This window comes from Apodemus sylvaticus, chromosome 1 (assembly GCF_947179515.1).
Source record: "Apodemus sylvaticus chromosome 1, mApoSyl1.1, whole genome shotgun sequence".
In the NCBI taxonomy this organism is placed as follows: Eukaryota; Metazoa; Chordata; class Mammalia; order Rodentia; family Muridae; genus Apodemus; species Apodemus sylvaticus.
Window position 1 is genome coordinate 48,222,313 of NC_067472.1, and position 20,682 is coordinate 48,242,994.

The 20,682-nt window shown below is 40.9% G+C and overlaps 1 protein-coding gene across 8 annotated transcripts in view; it reads left to right on the plus strand.

Annotated features, from left to right (window-relative positions):
* The window catches only part of Tle4 (TLE family member 4, transcriptional corepressor), a 141,208-nt gene extending 125,587 nt beyond the window's left edge, over positions 1–15,621 (plus strand). For all 8 annotated transcript variants that reach the window (XM_052188846.1, XM_052188855.1, XM_052188812.1 and 5 more), the window contains 6 exons: positions 8,637–8,886; positions 9,797–10,044; positions 11,120–11,267; positions 11,472–11,622; positions 11,950–12,026; positions 13,927–15,621. In XM_052188846.1, the coding sequence (XP_052044806.1) occupies positions 8,637–8,886; positions 9,797–10,044; positions 11,120–11,267; positions 11,472–11,622; positions 11,950–12,026; positions 13,927–14,034 (982 nt within the window). In that variant the 3' untranslated portion in view covers positions 14,035–15,621. The remainder of the gene's footprint in view (positions 1–8,636; positions 8,887–9,796; positions 10,045–11,119; positions 11,268–11,471; positions 11,623–11,949; positions 12,027–13,926) is intronic.
* The last annotated feature ends 5,061 nt before the right edge of the window (positions 15,622–20,682 follow it).

Below are 20,682 nucleotides of genomic sequence, written 5' to 3' on the forward strand. Positions count from 1 at the left end.
CATTTGGAATGTCTGTTCACACTCTCCTAGAGTGATAACAGACCAAGTACAACACACCTCTTCCAGCCTCTTTGTATATTCTAATTTCATCACATTCTGTTCCTCAGGCTTGGTTTCTGTATACATGTGCTCTTCTGTCCTCACTACCTAAGCACAGTTCTAATTGGATTAGAAAATTGGACAAGAAAACTTTCAGAGTAATATTTCAGTCTCAAAAAAGAAACTTTTCTTCCTTCATAGGAAACATTCTTGCCTCGTTATATACATGTTTGCTTGTGAGCATCCCTCCCCCTTACACACACACACATACACACACACACACACACACACACCCCTTTGGCATCTTTCCTGAAATTGAACCCACCATACATATGCTACATTTCCATTCTCCTGTACTATCCAGACTTGACAGAGTACAGAAGTCTCCCTTTCCCTGGCTGCTTGCCTGTTGGACATTTATTCACACTGATCCTCCTGTATCAACATTTTCTGTGACTCACTGTCTCACTTCATGTCTCTGTTAGATGCCCTTATAACAGTGGTCTGCACTTATAACTCTTGTCTTTAAATAACATCCCATTTTGCCTCCCTCCATGTTGCCATTTTCCTCTACTTTTTTTGAAATAGAGTTTCACTGTGTACCCCAAGTGATCTAAAGTTGTTGATCGTCCCACCTCTGCCTCGTAAGTGCTGAGCTGGTATCAGAGAGGGGCACCATTATGCCCAGCTTTTGAAAACTTACTTGTAGCCATTGTCTGCCTCTTTCCACTTGAATATGAGTTCTGTAAGAGCAAAATCAGAACAGAATCTTCCTTGTTTTTTTTTTTTTTAATATAATGCTCAGAAATATTGATTACAGGGTTGTAGGGTTGAAAAGTTCAGTTGGTACAAGGTGCCATATTTGATGCTACCCCTTTAAATGAAAGATATTTTGATCATAACCTGGCCCTCCCCCACTCTTCCTAGAACCTTCTTACCCACCCAACTCCATGTTCTTTCTCAACAAAGCAAACAAAAGTGTACACACACATATATAAATACATATGGATTCCATATTGCATTGGCCAAACTACTCCTGAGCACCCTATAGAATAGCAGTTATACTTAGTATTGCCCAACTGAACATTTTACCTCCCTTGACAGCTATCGTTTGTAAATGTTACTTAGTGGTGGGCCTTTATGTCCACTTCACCTTTTCCATGCTGGGATTTTATCTGGCTTGAACTTTTTCGGGTCCTATATATGCTGTCACAGTCACTGTGAGTTCATATGTGCAACAGCTGTTTGATCTCAAAGTACTACTCCCTTGGAATCGTCTACTCTACTACCTCTGGTTCTTAGAATCTTCCCACTTTCTCTTCCACATAGATTTTGAGCCTCGAGGGAAGGGGTGTGATCTAGATATCCCAAGCACTCCAAAGTCTTTCATTCTCTACACATTGTTCAGCTATGGGTCTCTATGTTAACTACTGCTTGCTACAAGATGAAGCTTCTCTGATAAGGGCTTAGCAATGCGCTGGTCTATGGGTATATAACAATATGTCATTAGGAGTTTTTTTTCTTTTTCTTTTTTTTTTTTCTTCCTTTTTTTCCATTTTTCGAGACAGGGTTTCTCTGTGTACCCCTGGCTGTCCTGCACTCACTTTGTAGACCAGGCTGGCCTCCAACTCAGAAATCCGCCTGTCTCTGCCTCCCAAGTGCTGGGATTACAGGTGTGTGCTACCACGGCCCAGCAGGAGTTGTTTTAGTGCTATGTTCATTTAGCAAAATCCCCTAAGGCCCATAACCTATCTCATTTTAGATTCTTGGCCTTGTCAACAGTGTCAGGTTTGAGATCTATTTCATGGTGTGGACCTTAACTTTAATTAGACAGTAATTAGTTCCTTCCGTAAGACTTGTGTCTCTATTCTATCAGGGGTATATTTTCCAGGCAGGTTGCTATTACAGTGCAAAGGGACTGTAGCTGAATGAAGTTTAGATTACTATCTTTTTCTCCAGCAACGTGTATAGTGCCTTCTAGCATTAGGAACAATAATCAGTAGGAGATGAAGCTTCTCGTTGCGTAGCAGCTCAATGTTTCCATGTTTCTAATTTTTGATGTATATATATATGTACATGGTATGTATATATATAAGTACATGGTGTATATATATATTTGTATATATATGTACATGGTATATGTATATACATATATACATATACCATGTACATATATGTGTGTGTATATATATATAAATATATATGTATATGGTATATATATCTTCAGCAATAGGGTCTACCCATCAGGTTATAGAAGGCTAACTAATAGCATGGTCAATAACCTGTAATGTTAAGCAGGGGGTGGGGTTGACTATATGGTACCTTTAGTCAAAAAGTTGTGCGCGTGTGCACACACACACACACACACACACACACTCCTAGTACTGCAGGTTTTGTTTGGTAATATATGATGTCTAGTTGCAACATTGTCTCCGCTATTGTATGGTTAATGCCATTTAAATCTCTTTTATATATTTAGGAAGCTTCTACAATAATAGGATTCTATATGGTATTTTTTATATGGTGCATATAAAAAGACCTTCAAATGTAGTTATCCCTACCAATATTCCCTTTCCTACTGTGCCCTCCCACCACTCTCCCCATTTAATTCTACTATTCTAGTTTCCCCCATTATTCATTTACATTCTATTTCCCCTTCCTTGGAAGACTTTTAGTCACCTACTAGTAAGCTAACTCTAGATGTTCTGAATAGAACAGACACATTTAAAATTTAAAAGCTAATATTCATATATAAGAGAACCTGCAGTACTTGCCTTTTGGGGTCTGAATTATCTCACTCAGGATGATTATTTATATTTCTATTTATTTATCTGCAATTTTGATAGTATTTTTTTCAATATCTGATTAAAGAGTTCATTGTGTAATGTGCCATATTCCATTGTGAAATGTACCGTTTTCATTATCCATTCATTCACCAATGGACACCTAGGGTTTTCATTTTCTGATTGTTAGGAATAAAGCAGAAATGGACATCGATAAGTAGGTATCTTTGTAGTAAGATGTAGAATCCCTTTGGTATAAATCCAAAAGTGGTGTTCTAGGTCAACTTTTTGAGGAACCCCCACACTTAATTTCCATAGTGACTGTACCAGTTAGCAGTCCCTACCAAAGATAAATATTCAGTTAGAGAAGTAACTTTCAAAGTTGGGCAGTGGTGGCACCAGTACTTAGGAGGCAGAGGCAGGCAGATCTCTGAGTTCAAGGCCAGCCTAGTCTACAGAACTACTTCTAGGATAGACAGTACTACATAAAGAAACCCTGTCTTGAAAACAAACAAATAAGCAAACAAATAACTTTCAATGCCTTAAATACTGCATAGTTCACAGTTGATGCTCATAATGCAAATTTATTCAAAAAGTAAATAAATATGATATGCTGATGTCTTCCTTCTCTAACTTTCTTGTTTTGTTCCTTCAGTGTTACATAGATATTTGCTTGCCACCTTAGTGACTCCTTGTGGTTTTTTTCCCTTCCCCCTTTCACTTGCCCTTCAGTGGAAGCATGCCTGACTGACCTGGACTCTGTTTTTGTTTTTTATCTGTGAATAAAAGCCAAGGTTGTTCCTTCAATACCTAACTTTACTACAGACTAACCCAAATGTCCCAGTTGCGTCAAAAAGCTCTATAAGCCAAGTTATTGAGTAAATATTTGGCTTATTAATAAGGGAAACAAGGCAAATTAGACTTTGGGTTCCTTGAGAGTTGAAGATATAAATATCAATTACCATAAAATTCTGTGTACTTGTGTATGCTATGTAAATAGTAGTTGACTGACTAACAAGTTTTGTTGGCCAAGAACTTTGAAGGTGAAAGATTAGTCTATTTCAGGCAGTGACTAAACAAGGCCCTGGGATTAATCAAACAACAGCTCAAATGCCTCTAAGTTCCACATGAACTGAGAGGAGATAGAGGGCTCTTTTAGGGAAGAGGTACAGTCAGTTCTTCAGGCCCTGTTGACAGTCACCAAGTCAGTAACCATTAGAGGTCGTAGAGTGGATAAGTTGAGGATTCATTCTGTAGGTCAGTCTTGAAACCCCAGGAGTGTAAGTGTGTTTGGAATATTTAAAGAAGCAGTGTCCAACCACTTGAGAATTACAGTCTGGCACATGATGCTTCTGAGCCTTGTGCTTGATTCTCTTCCTTCAGTCTTGAGTAATGACACTAAGTACCATTACCACCGCAATGGACAACTGCCATGCTTTCCCCCAGAAACCTGACTAAAACTTAGCATTTTAATAAACATACAAGAGGTTGTTTTGTTTTATTTTTCCCAGTCATTCATGTAGTTGGGCTCTAGATGGTCACATGGGAGGTACTCTGTGTATTGTATTGATAGAAATTTTACTAAAAACCTTGAAGTAAAGTATAGGTTTTTTTTTAATTACTTAAATTCTTAAAGTTCTAAATCTTAAAATTCTTAAAGTCTCATTAAATGAGACTTGGGAAGAATTTTTTTATTTTAACAAAACTGTCAGTAAGAATGTATAATGGGAGAGATGAGAAGCTTCAGGAAGTTAGCCTTGTGCCGCAGCGGGTTGTACACCAGACCATCACAGAAGGACACCACATAGTATGAGAAGTTGCGCTAAGCCAGCCATGCCACCACCCACTGCTTCTGCATGTGTGGCTGTCCAGTTTCATAGATGATGAGGTGGCCCAGGTCCTGCCAGTGTCGCAGAGGCAAGGGGCAGGAATGGTGTCCCTTGGTTGTCCTGTTCCTCTTAAGCCTTCTCTTTCTTGCCCATCTAGAGCTCATTTGAACCACTGAAAAGTCTTCAGATGAGTACTGTGGAGCCAGCTGCCCTGATCCTAGATACTCATGAGCTGAGGCAGGAGGATGGCAACTTCAAGGCAGCCTGGACAATTTAGTGAGCCTCTGTCTCAAAAGAGTGTAGCTCATGGTAGAGTGCTTATACTGCCTTGCATTAGTGAGGTCCTGGGTCCAATGCCTAACCCTGCACACAAAGTATATCTTGGCCAGGGATTGGACAGCAGTAGTGAGGGTGGGTAAATGGCAGTGTTAATACTTCACTGTCACTGAGCTTTTGGGGGGTATCCTAGGTGCCCTCAGAGGAACATCCTTGGAACTGGACTGGCATCGGCCATGACAAAAGCTTGCTCAAGGACACACTAGTCAGTGTAGCACCAGGTCCTTAAGGCTGTGCTGGCAGACTCTTTGAGTGGCCAGAGAGGTCATGTGGTAAGTCAAGGGCAAATGGACAGTAGCTAGGCAGATATCAGGCACCAGGAGGGTGGGTATACACATAGTCCAGCCTGGGCTCTGGTGGGACCCATCCTGCTAGGTAAGCACAGGAATAGGGATACTGGTCACTAGGAAGCTGTTTCTGTCAGAGAGGCAGGGGTCCACACTACAGGACTAGCTCTGGGCTGCTCTGCATCATCATGACTGGAGATAGACAAGAAGAGAGCAGAGAGGACAAGAACAGACATTCAAGTGGACCATTTCCACACATGCTGACACAAATAAGACTGTTTGAGGACCAGGATGTGACAACACGATGCTAGGCTACACACTGCAGCAAGGGGATGGGCCATTCTGAGGGTGTTCCTTCCCATATTCCCAGACATCTCTGGCCACATGCCTACCACAATGGGCCCAGTCTACAATGTCCCAACTTGCAGAAGGCCCTTAACACCTTCCCGGTTGGGCTGGAGCCGTTAGGCAGCAGGGAAGGGATTTTGGCCCTGATTGTTGCTGGGAACCCTGCAGGAGGCTCTGATCGACAGAAGTCTTGCCACATTGGGATCAGGGGGCTATAACAGCTATTCCCAACTTGAAAAATCAACCTCCCACCTTCCTGGGGCATCTCACTCAGTGGTGGAGCACCCGTCCACCAGTGAGTAGTGCTGGTATCAGTACGGGGGATGTTGGAGGGTGACAGGGTGTGGCAGTGCTGCTCCAGCATCAGTTTCAGGTGGGAGACTGAAGGGTCCATGTGGTGGCAGAGGTTACTTGCTGACATGCTGGCCGCAGCTAGAAAACTGGGAGTAGAGAAGTAGAAAGAAAGACAGCTTTGGTCAGTAAGTTGGGGCTTGAGGCCCAGGCTGCCTTTGCCTTGAGTTTTTATCAATTTGGGATCTGTTTGGATCATTGTCCCTTTATTAAGAAAGAATTTGGTTTGGGGTGGGGGAATGTAGCATAGCAGAGTAGTACTTGTAGACACCTTCAATCCCAGGACTCAGGATTAAATTCTGTCTTGAAAAACCCAAGGGAGAGAAAAGTACAACAGTACCTGAGCTTGGACTTAACCTCCTTTTCTTTCCTGTAAGACCTAGTCTTTGTGACCCCTTGATTGCTATTGGTCAACTTGTCTCAACCTGACTCCTGTGAAGTCACCCTTTACTCTGCAGCACCCCTCACAACCTGCAAGCCACCAATGGTGTTTCTTGAGTGCTTTCCTTGGCAGCTTCTGGATGAGTTAGATTTCTAGCTTCTGTGAAAATCCTGGTCCTTTCAGACCTCTGTTATTTGAATCCACCCCATCTTCTACTTTGAGGGAGTTTCCCTTAAAGATTTCACACAAGGCTTAGAGTGTGACTAGTGTCTACTATAAGTGAAACCCCTGATGGCTTTTTCTGTTCCCAGGATCATCTCTAGTGAAAATCTGCCTTACTCAGTTTCAGTTACTTACATTGAAAGCTCTCATCGCCCCAGATGTTGTGTCCACAGTTCAAGCATCCTATCCAGTATAGTCTTACATGGCTTTACAATTTCAATTGCAAATCCTGCTCCCAGCATTTCTACCAGATCTCACAAGTTTGCTCTACTGAGCTAACACATTGGTGTCAAAGTCCTTTTTATTTGACTCAGAAAATACCATCTATCTATTCACTTCCCAGCCTTTCCAGCCTTCCCACCCTGCCCTTAGCAGCTGTGGCATGCCCTCAGTGCTGGACTCTTTTTGTAAACATTACCAGCTTAGACTTTTGCAGTAAAAAACTGTAAACTATCAATGTCAGTTACTTTTCTGTTGCTTTGATAAAACACCATGACTAAAAGTAACTTTTGGAAGATGATGTTTATTTTGGCTTGTGATTCTAAACGGCTAAGAGTCTGTCAGAGCAGGGAAGCAGCAAGGAGCTGGTATGGTGGCTGGAGCAGGGAGCTAACAGCACATGTCTTCAATTGCATGCAAAAAGCAGAGAGAAAGCTGTAGTTGCTGGAGGATTTTAATGTCAAAGCCCTTCATACTTCTTCCAGCAAAGAAGCACCACCTAAAACTCCCTAAATAGTACCACTATCTGGATAACACAAAATTCCAGTACCTGAAAACCTAGGGTGGCATTTCTCATTCAAACACTATCACACTATCTCAGCTTTGATTCTGATCTCTGCCTGGTTTAGTCCAAGCTCCTATTTTTCATATACCCATAAATGCTTTCTCTTGGTAAGGTACATATTTCTCCAAAAGGGCTGTGGTCCCTAAGAGCTACCAAGATAAGCTCAGCTCCTACCCACCTGCTATTGGGATCTATTTCCCTTCAATTAGTCTGCATCCCAGAAGCCTCACTATGCCCTTGCTAACATTAATAGTTGTCTACTAAAAGTAGAATCTATGATGAAGACTTTAGGACCAGTTTAATATTTTCATACCAGAAGGTTTTTAAAGCTGTGAACTGGAAATAGAAGTGCTGAACAGACAGGACAGGACAGTTCAGGTTCCCATTACTTTTGTATCTTTTAGAATTTGTGATTTTGAGTCTGATCAATGTGTTAAAACTATTTTCTTACACATCTGCTCTTTCAGTGTTTTTAACCTACAGAATCTGGATTCTTCAGAGCTTCATAATTTTAGCTTACTGATCTCTATTAATAACTCATTTGATTGATAACTCATTTGATTGGACTGAATCCATCTATAGGTAAAATCTGTTACAGCCCATGGAATCACAAAAAAAATACAAAGTCATGAAAATTCAGAGTGAAAAAAATAGGTTTTGTGTTTGTGTGTGTGTGTGTGTGTGTGTGTGAGAGAGAGAGAGAGAGAGAGAGAGAGAGAGAGAGAGAGAGAGAGAGAGAGAGAGAGAATTAGCTATCCTATTTAGTTCTCTAAACTATAGACTCATCCTTTCTTTTTGAACTACTGATGTCACATAGTAACTATTAAAGAGCCAATTGGTATTTGGTTGTAGACCTAGCAGCATGTCTTGAAAGCTAATGTTATTGTATTGTACCAGATTCATTCTTTTATTATTTCTTTGTTTATGCACATCTAAAATGGCACTGAAAGAAAGGATTTTTCTCTCTCTTTTATTGGACAGTTTAATCATATTTCCAAGGAAGGTAGTTTAGTGGATAGAGTGTGTTTCTAGTATGCATGAAACTTGGGTTTGATATACATCACTGCTTGAACCAGACTTGATAAGGGCATACTTCTAATCCCAGCACATGGGAAGTAGAGATTGGCAGGTTAGATATCCAGGACCACCCCCACCCCCCCACTATACGGTGAGTTTGAGGCTACCCATGCATACATAAAATCTTGATCTAAAAGAAAACAAACAAAAGTTAATACTTTCTACATTGTTCCTCTGTTTTTCCTTTCTATACCGTAGAGCATACTCCTTTCACGTTAGTGCTGATGGCCAGATGCAGCCTGTCCCTTTTCCCCCTGATGCCCTCATTGGACCGGGGATCCCCCGACATGCTCGACAGATCAACACCCTCAACCATGGGGAGGTGGTGTGTGCAGTGACCATCAGCAACCCCACAAGGCATGTGTACACAGGTGGCAAGGGCTGTGTAAAGGTCTGGGACATCAGCCACCCTGGCAATAAGAGCCCCGTCTCTCAGCTGGACTGTCTGGTAAGTAAGCAGGGATTACAAAGACCCTGACTGTGAAAACCATAGCAGTCCTAAGAGAAAATGGCGGGGAGGGGGGGGGGTTCAGAGTGATCCAGTTGTTTATGTGTGTTATGTGCACCTGTGCAAATCTGCATTCTCCCTGTCCCCAAGGTCAAAGGTAAGTCACTTGGTTCAAGAATACTGAGTTCCATACATTATTTCTACAGTGCATACCTGAGAACTTTCTGAAGTCCAACTATTCGTGTGGCTCTCATGCCCCTTAACTGCTGTTACCATTGTCTTTGGTTTGCACAGGAAATTGAAGCTTACTTTTCTTTCCTTATATCAGAAGCATTGTTTGGTGCATCACATAAGCTAACATAATTAAGTATACATATGATTTCCACAAACTCATGAACAGGGGAGACAGTTTCATTTCATGTCTTGCTGCCTGTTGTTGACACTTCATTGAACTCATAATGCCTGTTTGTCATACATAGTAATGCTAGACCAAAAGAGCCAACTGCCATGACTTTTAAGTGATGTGGCTTTCACTGAGGCCCTCTATCCTCAGCAAAGTATGGCACGCCTTCAGAGATTAGAGAACTGCAGTGGTGTGGACACAGACAATATGGATCTGTGTGTGCAGATTACATCCAGAGTTGTTTAATTTGGTGGTGGGAGTGGGACTAGATCTTTGCATTTGGGTGCTAATTAAGATTAACTATCTTGGTACTAAATTTTGTAGATCAAGTTTAAATACTTCCTTAATTTCATGTAATTTTGTAGCATTAATCTACTTTATCATTGTCATAAGTATAAATGGCTCATTAACCCAGAAGGGAACACAATACTTTTATGGATTTCTGCTCTCATGTTAATGCTGTTTTCTTTTCCTCATGAGTAATTTCATGATGGCTTTTGTCTCCAGAACAGGGATAACTACATCCGTTCCTGCAGATTGCTCCCTGATGGTCGCACCTTAATTGTTGGAGGGGAAGCCAGTACATTGTCCATCTGGGACCTGGCAGCTCCAACCCCACGCATCAAGGCAGAGCTGACGTCCTCAGCCCCTGCCTGCTATGCTCTGGCCATCAGCCCCGACTCCAAGGTCTGCTTCTCATGCTGCAGCGACGGCAACATCGCAGTATGGGACCTGCATAACCAGACCCTGGTGAGGTAGGTCCACTGAATCTACTTCTATGTTGACAGAGAGAGCTAATTTACCACATGATGCCCAAAACTCTGTGTGGGTGTCTTACTGTGTATATATGTTTGTGTGTTTATATGTGACTGTCTTGGAGTATAATTACTTTCTAAAAAATGTTACAAACTAGATGCACTTTAGAGATAAATTTTTTATGTGAAATCTTACTTCCATACTATATCTTATTTCTATTTCATTTTAGGCGCATACACGCATACACACACACACAGTAATACTAAATTTTAGAAGTGAAGGTAATTTTTACATAATGAATGTTGTTAGAATCTTATGGGCTCATTAGATATTTGTGATTTGTTATCTGTGCCTGCTGACAGCCATCATTACCCCTAGCTCCTTGGTGAGAAGCCATAGTATATGGTTATAGTGTTATAGTAGGTGATGCATGGGTTGCAACTTCAGCAGTGGTTATATGACTCTTGCCAAGGGCCATATAGAAACTCTGAACCAGTTCTGGTAGTTTGCTGCTTACACTCACATGGCCTAAATTGTCTGTGTTCTCATATTTAAGGCCAAGGGGATAGCAAGGTTATAGAAATGAGAATGAACAGTATGATTTGGAAAAGGGTGTGAGAAAATTGGGAAATTTAGCTGTGAGGCAAGGGGTGTGTATGGAAGAGGAGAAGGGCCATTTGCACTCTTATTTTGAAGGGCTACAATTCCACAAGCAAAGTGTTTGTTCTTGTGGCTTTAGGGTAAGGTTCAGATCCTCAAGGCCATTCTCAACTATGAAGTGAGGACCGGCTTTGAGCTCTCTCCTTCATGGCCTCATGTACATTTTGCCAGAAGTGTCCCTGCACAGTAGATCACACAGAGTGTAATTCATTAGGTGTTTCTTGTAGCGTGGCCTTTTCACCCTGCACAGCCAACACAGATACATGATATGTTTTGTTATTATTTTGAATAATTAGAAGCATAAACCAAATGAGATCTGTAGATAAATTTGGCACTGAATTTGATGAGAAAAGAGTTCTCAATTCAAATAAAAACTAACTTTTCAAGGGCTTTCTCTCCATTTTACATTTTCAGGCAATTCCAGGGGCACACAGATGGAGCCAGCTGTATTGACATTTCTAATGATGGCACCAAGCTCTGGACAGGTGGTTTGGACAACACTGTGAGGTCCTGGGACCTTCGTGAAGGGCGGCAGCTGCAGCAACACGACTTCACCTCTCAGGTGTGGCCTGTGTGGGGGTAATGTGACCTACTAAGAGAAAACGTGTTGGACTTGAATGAATGTGGATTTCTTAGAGATCATCATTTAGAATTGGTTCTGTCTGTACATTTTGAGTTTTGTTGATTTCCTCTATATTTAAGGAGCATACCCCCTGGTTAGTAAGACCTTATCCTCTGCAGCAGCTACCGTTTGTTTTAATTCCAGATCTTTTCTTTGGGCTATTGCCCAACTGGCGAGTGGCTTGCCGTGGGGATGGAGAATAGCAATGTGGAAGTGTTGCATGTCACCAAGCCCGACAAATACCAGTTGCATCTTCATGAGAGCTGTGTGCTATCACTCAAGTTTGCCCACTGTGGTAAGCAACCCCCATTTTTCCAGTTTCTATCAACCAGAATGATTTCTTGGTTTTTCTGTTGACTCATTTTAAGCTAAGTCTTTACTCTTTAGAACTATATAGTTTACTTAACCATGCATGCTTTCCTAACAAGCTATGTAAATTTTTGGCCTTAATCCATTTTATTCTTTATCACAACAATCAGTGACTCATAAAATCCAGAAGGTGGGTGGGCTTTACTTTTGAAGTGAAAAGGCACTCTTATTTGTTATAAATGGAATGAATTTCTATATTAATTCAGCACTCTCTGAAACAAATGACAAAGTAACACAAAACCTCTTCCTATAGGCAAATGGTTTGTAAGCACTGGAAAAGACAACCTTCTGAATGCTTGGAGGACACCTTATGGGGCCAGCATATTCCAGGTAATGCCTCGCTTGCTGAGTGACCAGGCCTGTGCTGCCTGCAGAGCTTTAGCCATGTCATCTCCGTGCATTCTATGAGTGGGGCGCCTGCTTAAGTGCTTTGAATTTACGTTAGGCCACCTGACACCATTTCTGCCATTAAGCAAGACCCCACCTGAAGCGGGGACCAGGATTGGTTGCACAAGGGTCATCTGCTCAGATTTCTGATACTGTCACTGCCAATCCTGAATTACCCCATGACTTGATCTTCTTTTATATTTGAATTAGGGGTTTTAGGTATTCTGGTATCTGTGGCATTTTTATGTTTAGGTGTACATTTTCTGTTTTAAATCTTTTACATTTTGTGTAAATACCTTCATGAGTAATATCAGCTCTTCTCAAATTCTTTGATTTGCTTTCTTTTATCACTTCATTTTTCCAAGATTGTTCTAGAAAAGTCCAGTCAAACTGGATTAATTTTGTAAACTTCTTAGAGACACAATGGAAGTTTATGTAGTTTTGGAAATTATTTGAAAAAACACCAGATTTAGACATTGCACAAACACAGACATGCACATGAAATCTCTCCGTTTGTTTGGGGTTTTTTTGTTTGTTTGTTTGGTTGGTTTTGGGGTTTTTTGTTTGTTTGTTTGTTTGGTTGGTTGGTTTTGTTTTATTTTTGCTACAAATTTGTGTGAATTTTATAGGTGAGTTAATGGTTCTCAATTTTAATTTGTAGTTAGAATGTTCCTTTGTTTCATGTTTCGGATTAATATAACAAAACTTTCAGGTCTATTGATGAAATGACAAGTCATAATAGAGTTGATTAATTGTCTGAATCCAAAACAGAACACCATCCAAGGTTTTGGCATGAAAGGACAGAGTAGCTGGATAGAGTTGCTGATGTTACCGTTAGGGCACTTGTACCTTCCTTCTCCCCTTTCTTTTCTATGACACAAGGTTTCATTATGTAGCCCTGGCTGGCCTGGAACTCACAGAGATCCACTTCCCATTGTCTTCGAGTGCTGGTATTAAAGGCATGCATCACCATGGCTGGCTGAAGCTTAAGTTTTAATACTGGGGATTCTGTGACCTTTTAGGTACAGAAACTAAAAGACTATTTTTTATTAAATACAAGTATTGTATCTATATGCTGGCTTGGGTATTTGAACTATTAACAATTACAATAACAAAGTTTGACATGCAGTATAGTAGATACTTGTCTTCCATCTATAGCTTCAGGTGCTCCATGTGTTCTCCAGGGTACTATCTTACACCTTGTGTGTGTGGTCTGCCCTCATCCCTTCGTCACCCCTCACCTCTCTCTTCAGTGGAAGGTGTTTGTTTCCAACTGTTGATCTCCTCTTATGTTTTCATGTTTTATGCTAGTAGGAGTGGTCATTTTCACTAGTGTCTGCCATTAGTTGTTAGACCTGTGCTGTACTTGCTGCTCTGTGGCACCACCAAGACCTAGGCTACCTGTCAGTGGCAGTTGAGGTCTTCTTATGACTTCTACTCTGGACTGTCTAGAGAATAAAAGGGGATTTGTTTGTTTGTTTGTCTGTTTACTTTATTGTCTGCTTGCATGTCTATGCACTACGTTGCATACCTGGTAGCCCCTAGAACTGGAGTTATAAACAGCTATAAACTGCCATGTGGGATCTGGGAATTGAACCCATGTTCTAGTGAGCTATCTTTCCAGCCCCAGGAATAGAGTTTAAAGAACAGAGTGCTCATTGCAGAGTACTCTGAGTTACCTCTCTTTTGATGCCTAGCTTAAGCTAGGGATGGTCTAGTACTGCCATATCTAGGAATGTTGGGACTGCCCTGTGTCTGTAGCTTTTGGGTGCTCTGTGGCCACACCCACCAGTTCTGCTTCTTAGTTCCTGTATGTGACATTCTTGATATGTTTCTTTCCCAGTCCAAAGAATCCTCATCGGTGCTTAGCTGTGACATCTCTGTGGATGACAAATACATTGTCACTGGCTCTGGGGACAAGAAAGCTACAGTTTATGAAGTTATTTATTAAGGACAAATCTTCGTGCAAACTGGACTCCTCCTCATAGCACTTTGCGCTGTTGTACTTTTCTGTTCACCCCTCTCCCATTCAAAACCAAGGATTTTCCAATAATCATTGCAGTTGTGGAGTAATGCTGTTCCATAGCCCCACTTCCTCCTTGCTATTGAATTGTGAATACTCATTAAGAACCTGTGATACCAAATCTTCAGCTATCGACTTGGAAGAACATGGAATACCTAACAATGAAATGGAATCTTTAATTATGTATTATATCTGTAATATATTTATTTTGTTTAAAGAAGGCTTTCTAACAATGACTGACTAAATAAAGTTGTCCGCTCCTGCATTGATAATGAAGGTGCATTGTATTTGATGCTCCACCCCTCCCTTTTGGTAAGGGAGGGGAAAGGAAGGCTTAAAATAACTGATTTAAATGTCACTAAATGTAGACTATTGACTGTATAGAGATGTGAAATGTATAATTACACATGGAAGCAATATGTTGCTGTGTTATGAGGTTGTTTTGTTTTCTACTTATATTAAAAACATTTGGAAATTTGGCTGTTTGAACAAGTAGATTATAACAGGCCAAGTACTATTCCTTTGAGTCTATTTGGGCAACTTTAACCAATATGTCTATAACTTTAGATTACATTCAACAAAAAATAATTAGATGTTTTTCTTTTTTTTATTTTTTACTTGTTGACAAGTATCTTTGTAATATGTTTTTAATTCCTTTTTTATTGTATTATAGACAGATCAAAAATTAAATTGGGCCTCAAAGAAAGAAATTTCTTCTAAATATTTTTGCCAAATCTACTGGCAGAGGGAGCTGTGTCTCTGGGCAGTTGTGATGCTGTGAGACAGGGCAGGCTGTTTTGTGGCATGCTCTTTAGGAGCTGCAGGTACGGAGTACTGCTTGCCTACCGCTGTGCAAAGCAAGTCTTACACACACACATACACACACACACACAGGCCAGCAGAGGAGGGTTTGCAGAACCCACCCTCTGAAAGCCACAAAGAAGAGACTCTCTGGGGATGATGACTTGCTTTATTTACCTCTGGTTCTTTCCATGTCTTAGTTGGATGTCCCTGAAATGGACACAGGCTGTGCCATTGTGCCAGAAACATTGTGTTATCTTTTATGTTGTTGTTGTTGCTGTTAAACTATAACATGTGATCCTTTTTTATTATTTTTTGTTTGAATGCTTTAAAAAGATCTTTTAAGTCTGTGGATCTGCTGATGTACAGTGCCTTTGCTGCTATGGATCAAAATCAAGAACTGTGTAGATAAACTTTATTGTATAAGTAGAAAAATCACTTAATTTCATACTAGAAATGGATGGATGCTGCAAGTTGAAATGGACTGTCATTGACGTTCTTTGTGTGGTAGCAAAAAAAAAAAATGGTGTCTTAAGTGCTTAGTGTTTGATGTCATTAACAGTTTCATAAAACTCTACAGTGTAGAAAGATTTTGATACTAAACTGTGCATTGTACATAGTTCTAACGCATTGTATTGGCCACCAGTACTTCTATGATGGTAGATTGTTTGTGCATTCAGACTTTTAAGCATTAAACATAAATAACTTCTAGAATGCTTATTTTCTAATTATTTTTACTAATTTTGTCTTTGCCACTCCCTATATTAAAATCATTAGTTATGTTCAAGTCAGATTGTTAAGTACTATGGGTTTTGAACTGTTGGTATTTTTATTTCTTTTTCCTTTTGAGATACCCCAGAAAGCATGAAAGAAGTTACAGAAGGCAGGTGGTTGCCAAATATTTACTGTGCCCCTCATTTGTTGACAGTCTTTCATCTAGAAGCTGTCCAAAACTCTCCATCTTGAACCATTTAGATTTATACTGTCATTCTGGTACATTAGCCACTTAAAGCTATTTAAACTTAACTCTTGGAACTAATTAATATTAGAAATCTTCTCTGCCAGTAACACAGACTAAATTTCAAGTGCTCAATGGCCCCACAGGAGCTAACACCTTTTGTACTGGACCTCACAGATTTCTGTGATGTTTCCCACACTGTTGTAAATGCTCCGGAGCTAACACAGCATTCAGAATTTGGCAGATTGGATCATTGCCAAGTGTTGGGGTTTGAGGACTTTCCAAGACACACAAGTTTCTGGAAGCATCTTGGGCTAGATTTTTTTTTTTTTTAAAAGACTCAGGCAAGGAAGAACTTAAAGGAATCCCGATTTGGGAACACCAAGATAATCTATAGTGATCAGCCGTAGGACACCCGGCTAGGTACTATGTGAGTGGATTCCAGTGTCTTTCATCATGTAGACCAAAGCAGCAAGTCCGGTGAGATGCCATGAGCTGACTGCATTGCAGGACGGTATGCAAATCCACTGAAGATGCTGCGAAGTGAGATAGTATTTCTTTTCTTTTTTTTTTTTTTAATTTTTATTTATTTTTTTATTGGATTTGTTTTTTTCAAGACAGGGTCTTTCTCTAAAGCCCTGGCTGTCCTGGAACTCACTCTGTAGACCAGGCTGGCCTCGAACTCAGAAATCCGCCTGCCTCTGCCTCCCAGAGTGTTGGGATTATAGGCATGCACCACCACCGCCCGGCTGACATAGTATTTTTTAATACGTGACCATCTACAGGGATCAGTACCAGGTAGGGTGACACTTTTTTTTGGGTGTGGAAGAAATAATGATGGATCTATAGAGGGCTTCGAACTTCTGTTAGTCCTCGCCAGTGTGGTTCTGACAACATAGAAAGTCAGACGGAAAAAACAAATCTGCACACCAGAACACACGACTTCTTCCGAGTCTGGTGGGGTTAGCTAGAAAGGCAGAGAGAATTGGCTTTATAAACAGACTTTGTGGCGATTGATGTCTCTAAATAATGCTGAGAGCTTATCCATTCCCCAGCACGTGGCTTAGAGAAATATATTTACTTTTCTTCTCTCTGTGACGAAATACCTGGTGGAAACAGTTCAAGGGAGGGTAGTCAGGTTTTTGTTAGGGGTGGGAGGAGGAGTTCGTTTGTTCGGTTGCAGCTTTGCTCACTATTGCAGAGATGTTTCAGCCCAGCTGAAAAAGGCATGGTAACAGTATTGGTTCAGTTTTTGACAGTAGGTAGCTCTGATTGGGAAGCACAGATCATAGACTGGAACCAGAGGCAGGAAAACTTCCAATGACCCTTCCCTAGTGACCTCTAGTGACTTATTTCCATGCCTCCTAAAAACTCCACTGCCTCCCGCAAATAATACTACCCTACCAGCTGGGGAATAAGTTCTAAAAGCAAGAGGCTATGGGTGATATTCCAGAGTCAATCCACTGCTGAGTTGGGTATAGAGAGCCTATCTGTAGAAATTGGAGGCCTGTCTTAATGTACACAGAAGTTTTGCCCATAATTGTTGAACTATATAGATAATTTTAAGGGGCTGGGACTGTGGGTCTGTGGTATGGCAAATGCTGATGATCTGATATCACTGAAAAGAAGGAAAATAATTACTGAAACTCAGTTCTTTTCACCATAAAATTTGCCCTGTGTATAATTGTTTCAGAGTCTGAAGAACAATGAAGATGCATCTCTCTAAAGCAAGAGAAAATTTAGTTATAATGGGAGGACAGAGTAGTTAGTATACAAACTATAGAAAAAGGAAAAGCCAGAGCAAAGGAGCCATTGGACCTTCCTAAGACAGGTGGATCTGGTGCAAAGTAACAGACCTCAAGATTTCAGAGCTGCACACCTCACTTGTGATACTTGGCAAAATGATTTCATGGGGGTGATCTACCTGGAATGTTGTATGTGCCTGCAACACTTACAAGTGCCAGGAATTAACCTCTAGGTTCAAACTACATCACACAATCACAAAATTCTGGCAACCAAGAAGAAAGGATGGCATTCTGATGCACATGTCAACCTGATGAGCACCCTGAGTGTCAGCCAGGAGGGTTGGTTGCTTTTTGGGTGCCTCAGTGAACCTTCATGCCCGGTGCTGTACTGAAAACTGACTAGGTTATTTGTTGATTGGTTTCTGGCAATAGTAAGAAAATTAGTCCAGAGATTAATTGTCCAACCTTGAATAAGCAATTACAAAGATCAGTTTTTAAAAGGTGTTAATTCAGCTACATTCCAGAGAAACTTAAGAGTTTCAGTGGTGATCTGGGTCTTGTCACTTCTCGGGTTCTGGGGTCATTTACCATAGACAGTAGCTAGCAGCTGTCTCTCTTTTGAGCTAATTACATTTATTCACTTTTGGGGTGGTGACAGATTATAAATTGGCAATGGAAATGGTTTATTTTCAATAGCTTGAATACAGCACAGAGTTTTATGAGTGTTCAAACACTGTTGAGCCAAGGGCAGGGAGAACTCTTTCCTATTGAGCTGCTCTGTCTGTTTCCTTTTGATTAGGTGTTTGACAATAGGTGTAATGGGTGGTAGAATTTTGTACATCCCAGTTAGGAATTTGCAGGACATCTGGGCTTGCCCTTCTAGGCTACATACAGAATTCTCAGCTGGGACTTTCATAGTTCCCATAGGACTGACTTTAGGGTACTGTGAGCATAGGAGCCCTGTTTGATCTCACAGTAGGCCCAGCAAGATGAGATGGGATATCATAGTCTTGTTTACATAGAAAAGACCAGAAGGGAAACACTATTTACCAAAACTCTAGTGGGAATTTGGGGGGGCTAGCTGACTTGGATCCACGGTTTCCTGTTTTGCAGTCCAGTCCAGAGTCACTGTACAGCAGAACTGGAGCAGAAATGGGAAGGGGCATTTACAATGCTTCCACCTAATTGCACATTGCTCTATGTCACCCAAGTCATGCAACTTGAAAACTCCTTTGATCAATAGTAGATTGTTTTTAGAGTTCCTGTGCTGTGACCCCCTCCGTAGGTTAAATGTTCTGGTATCTCCTAGGAAACTCTTGGCTATGAGTTGAGCTGGTTTAATTATTTTTCCTCCTGGGAGGCCTCAAAGTTCTAGAAGGACTCAGTAGGAATTCATCATGAGAGACCTGTGATGCAGGGACCTGCCTCATCATAGGCTACTAGAAAATGGACCAGAAGAGATGCCCTCAGGAAGCAAGGAACAAAGGGAGATATCAAAACTAGTGTCCTGCAAGCAGAGAATTGTTCTGTGGGTAATAACTTCCCATTACTTGAAGAACTGCAAATACTTCAGTCCTATTAGAGTTTAACTTAATAAGGAGAAGCCAGGTACAGCTGTGACTAAAGCATAGCCCCTTCCCCGAAAGCAAAGCTTTGGAGAGTTATTGAAATAAGCGATTCAAGCTTATTGTTAAATATCTATCACATGTTAGTAGTTCATGCTTTCTCCAAGCAGCCATGTTAATGAAATCTGATTTCCATTTTTATGGGAGGGTCAGGAAAATTAGTTATGGTTTCCACAGTGATAGTTCCTCTCCATGACAATTTGGCACCATGGTTTGTGAGAACAAGAATGTACTTCTGAGTACAGGAAGTTTGAGGTACCTGCTGAACAGGACCTTGGTTTACTGCCTTTTATTGTAAGCAATGCTCTTTGATACCATTTGCATAGTTCCACAGTGAGTGTTAGTGGGGACTTGGGTGAATGGACTTTGCTGCAGCCCTCAGATGGTCGGCTCCCATGTCAGGTTACCTTAACATGAACATGGGGTATGCAGAGTCCAAAGCGCCCCGAGCTCAGCAGATACTGATTTTTGTGCAGCTCCAGCTGTAAGTGGAAGCTATTAACCACACTCCACATGGGCTTCTTGGGACTTTGTTCCATTTCCACCTCACTAGATGTCATGCTTTTGTGTTTGTTTGAATGCAGCATCCCCACACACTCCCAGAATCTTCAAAAAACATGAGGTCCATAGGATCTTGTTATTTGTATCTTAATACATCCTATTAGATGTGCAAAATTTGGATGTTCATGACCCAATCACAAACTTGTCGAGGAAAATGAGAAAAGGCAAATAAATATGTTGCTTCGGCTTCTGAAGGGTCCTTTAATGTTTGGAAGGCTTGTTTTACATGTGAGTGTGTTGTACCTTTCACCTCAGGCAGGCAGGAGTGAAAAGCTCCACGATACTAGAATTTCCATAGAATTGGCATTCACTTCTTGAAGAACCAAAGTGTAAACTTTGACCAAAAATAAAAATAAAAATCCAACTGTACTGAACTGTCCCTTGCCTTTAATTCCCTTTAAAAGAGATTAGAATTGTCCCCTAGATCAAGAGTTGACAAATGGGACCTCATAATATTACAAAGTTTCTGTAAGGCAAAGGGCACTGTTAAAAGGACAAAATGGCAACCATCAAATTGGGATCCATCACCAACCCTACATCTGATAGAGGGCTAATATCCAATATATACAAAGAACTCAAGAAGTTAGACCCCAGGGAACCAAATAACCCTATTAAAAATGGGATACAGATCTAAACAAAGAATTTTCACCTGAAGAAATTCGGATGGCCGAGAGGCACCTTAAGTGCTCAACATCATTAGTCATTAGGGAAATGCAAATCAAAACAACCCTGAGATTTCACCTCACACCAGTCAGAATGGCTAAGGTCAAAAACTCAGGAGACAGCAGGTGTTGGCGAGGATGTGGAGAAAGCGGAACACTCCTCCACTGCTGGTGGGGCTGTAAGATGGTACAACCACTTTGGAAATCAGTCTGATGGTTCCTCA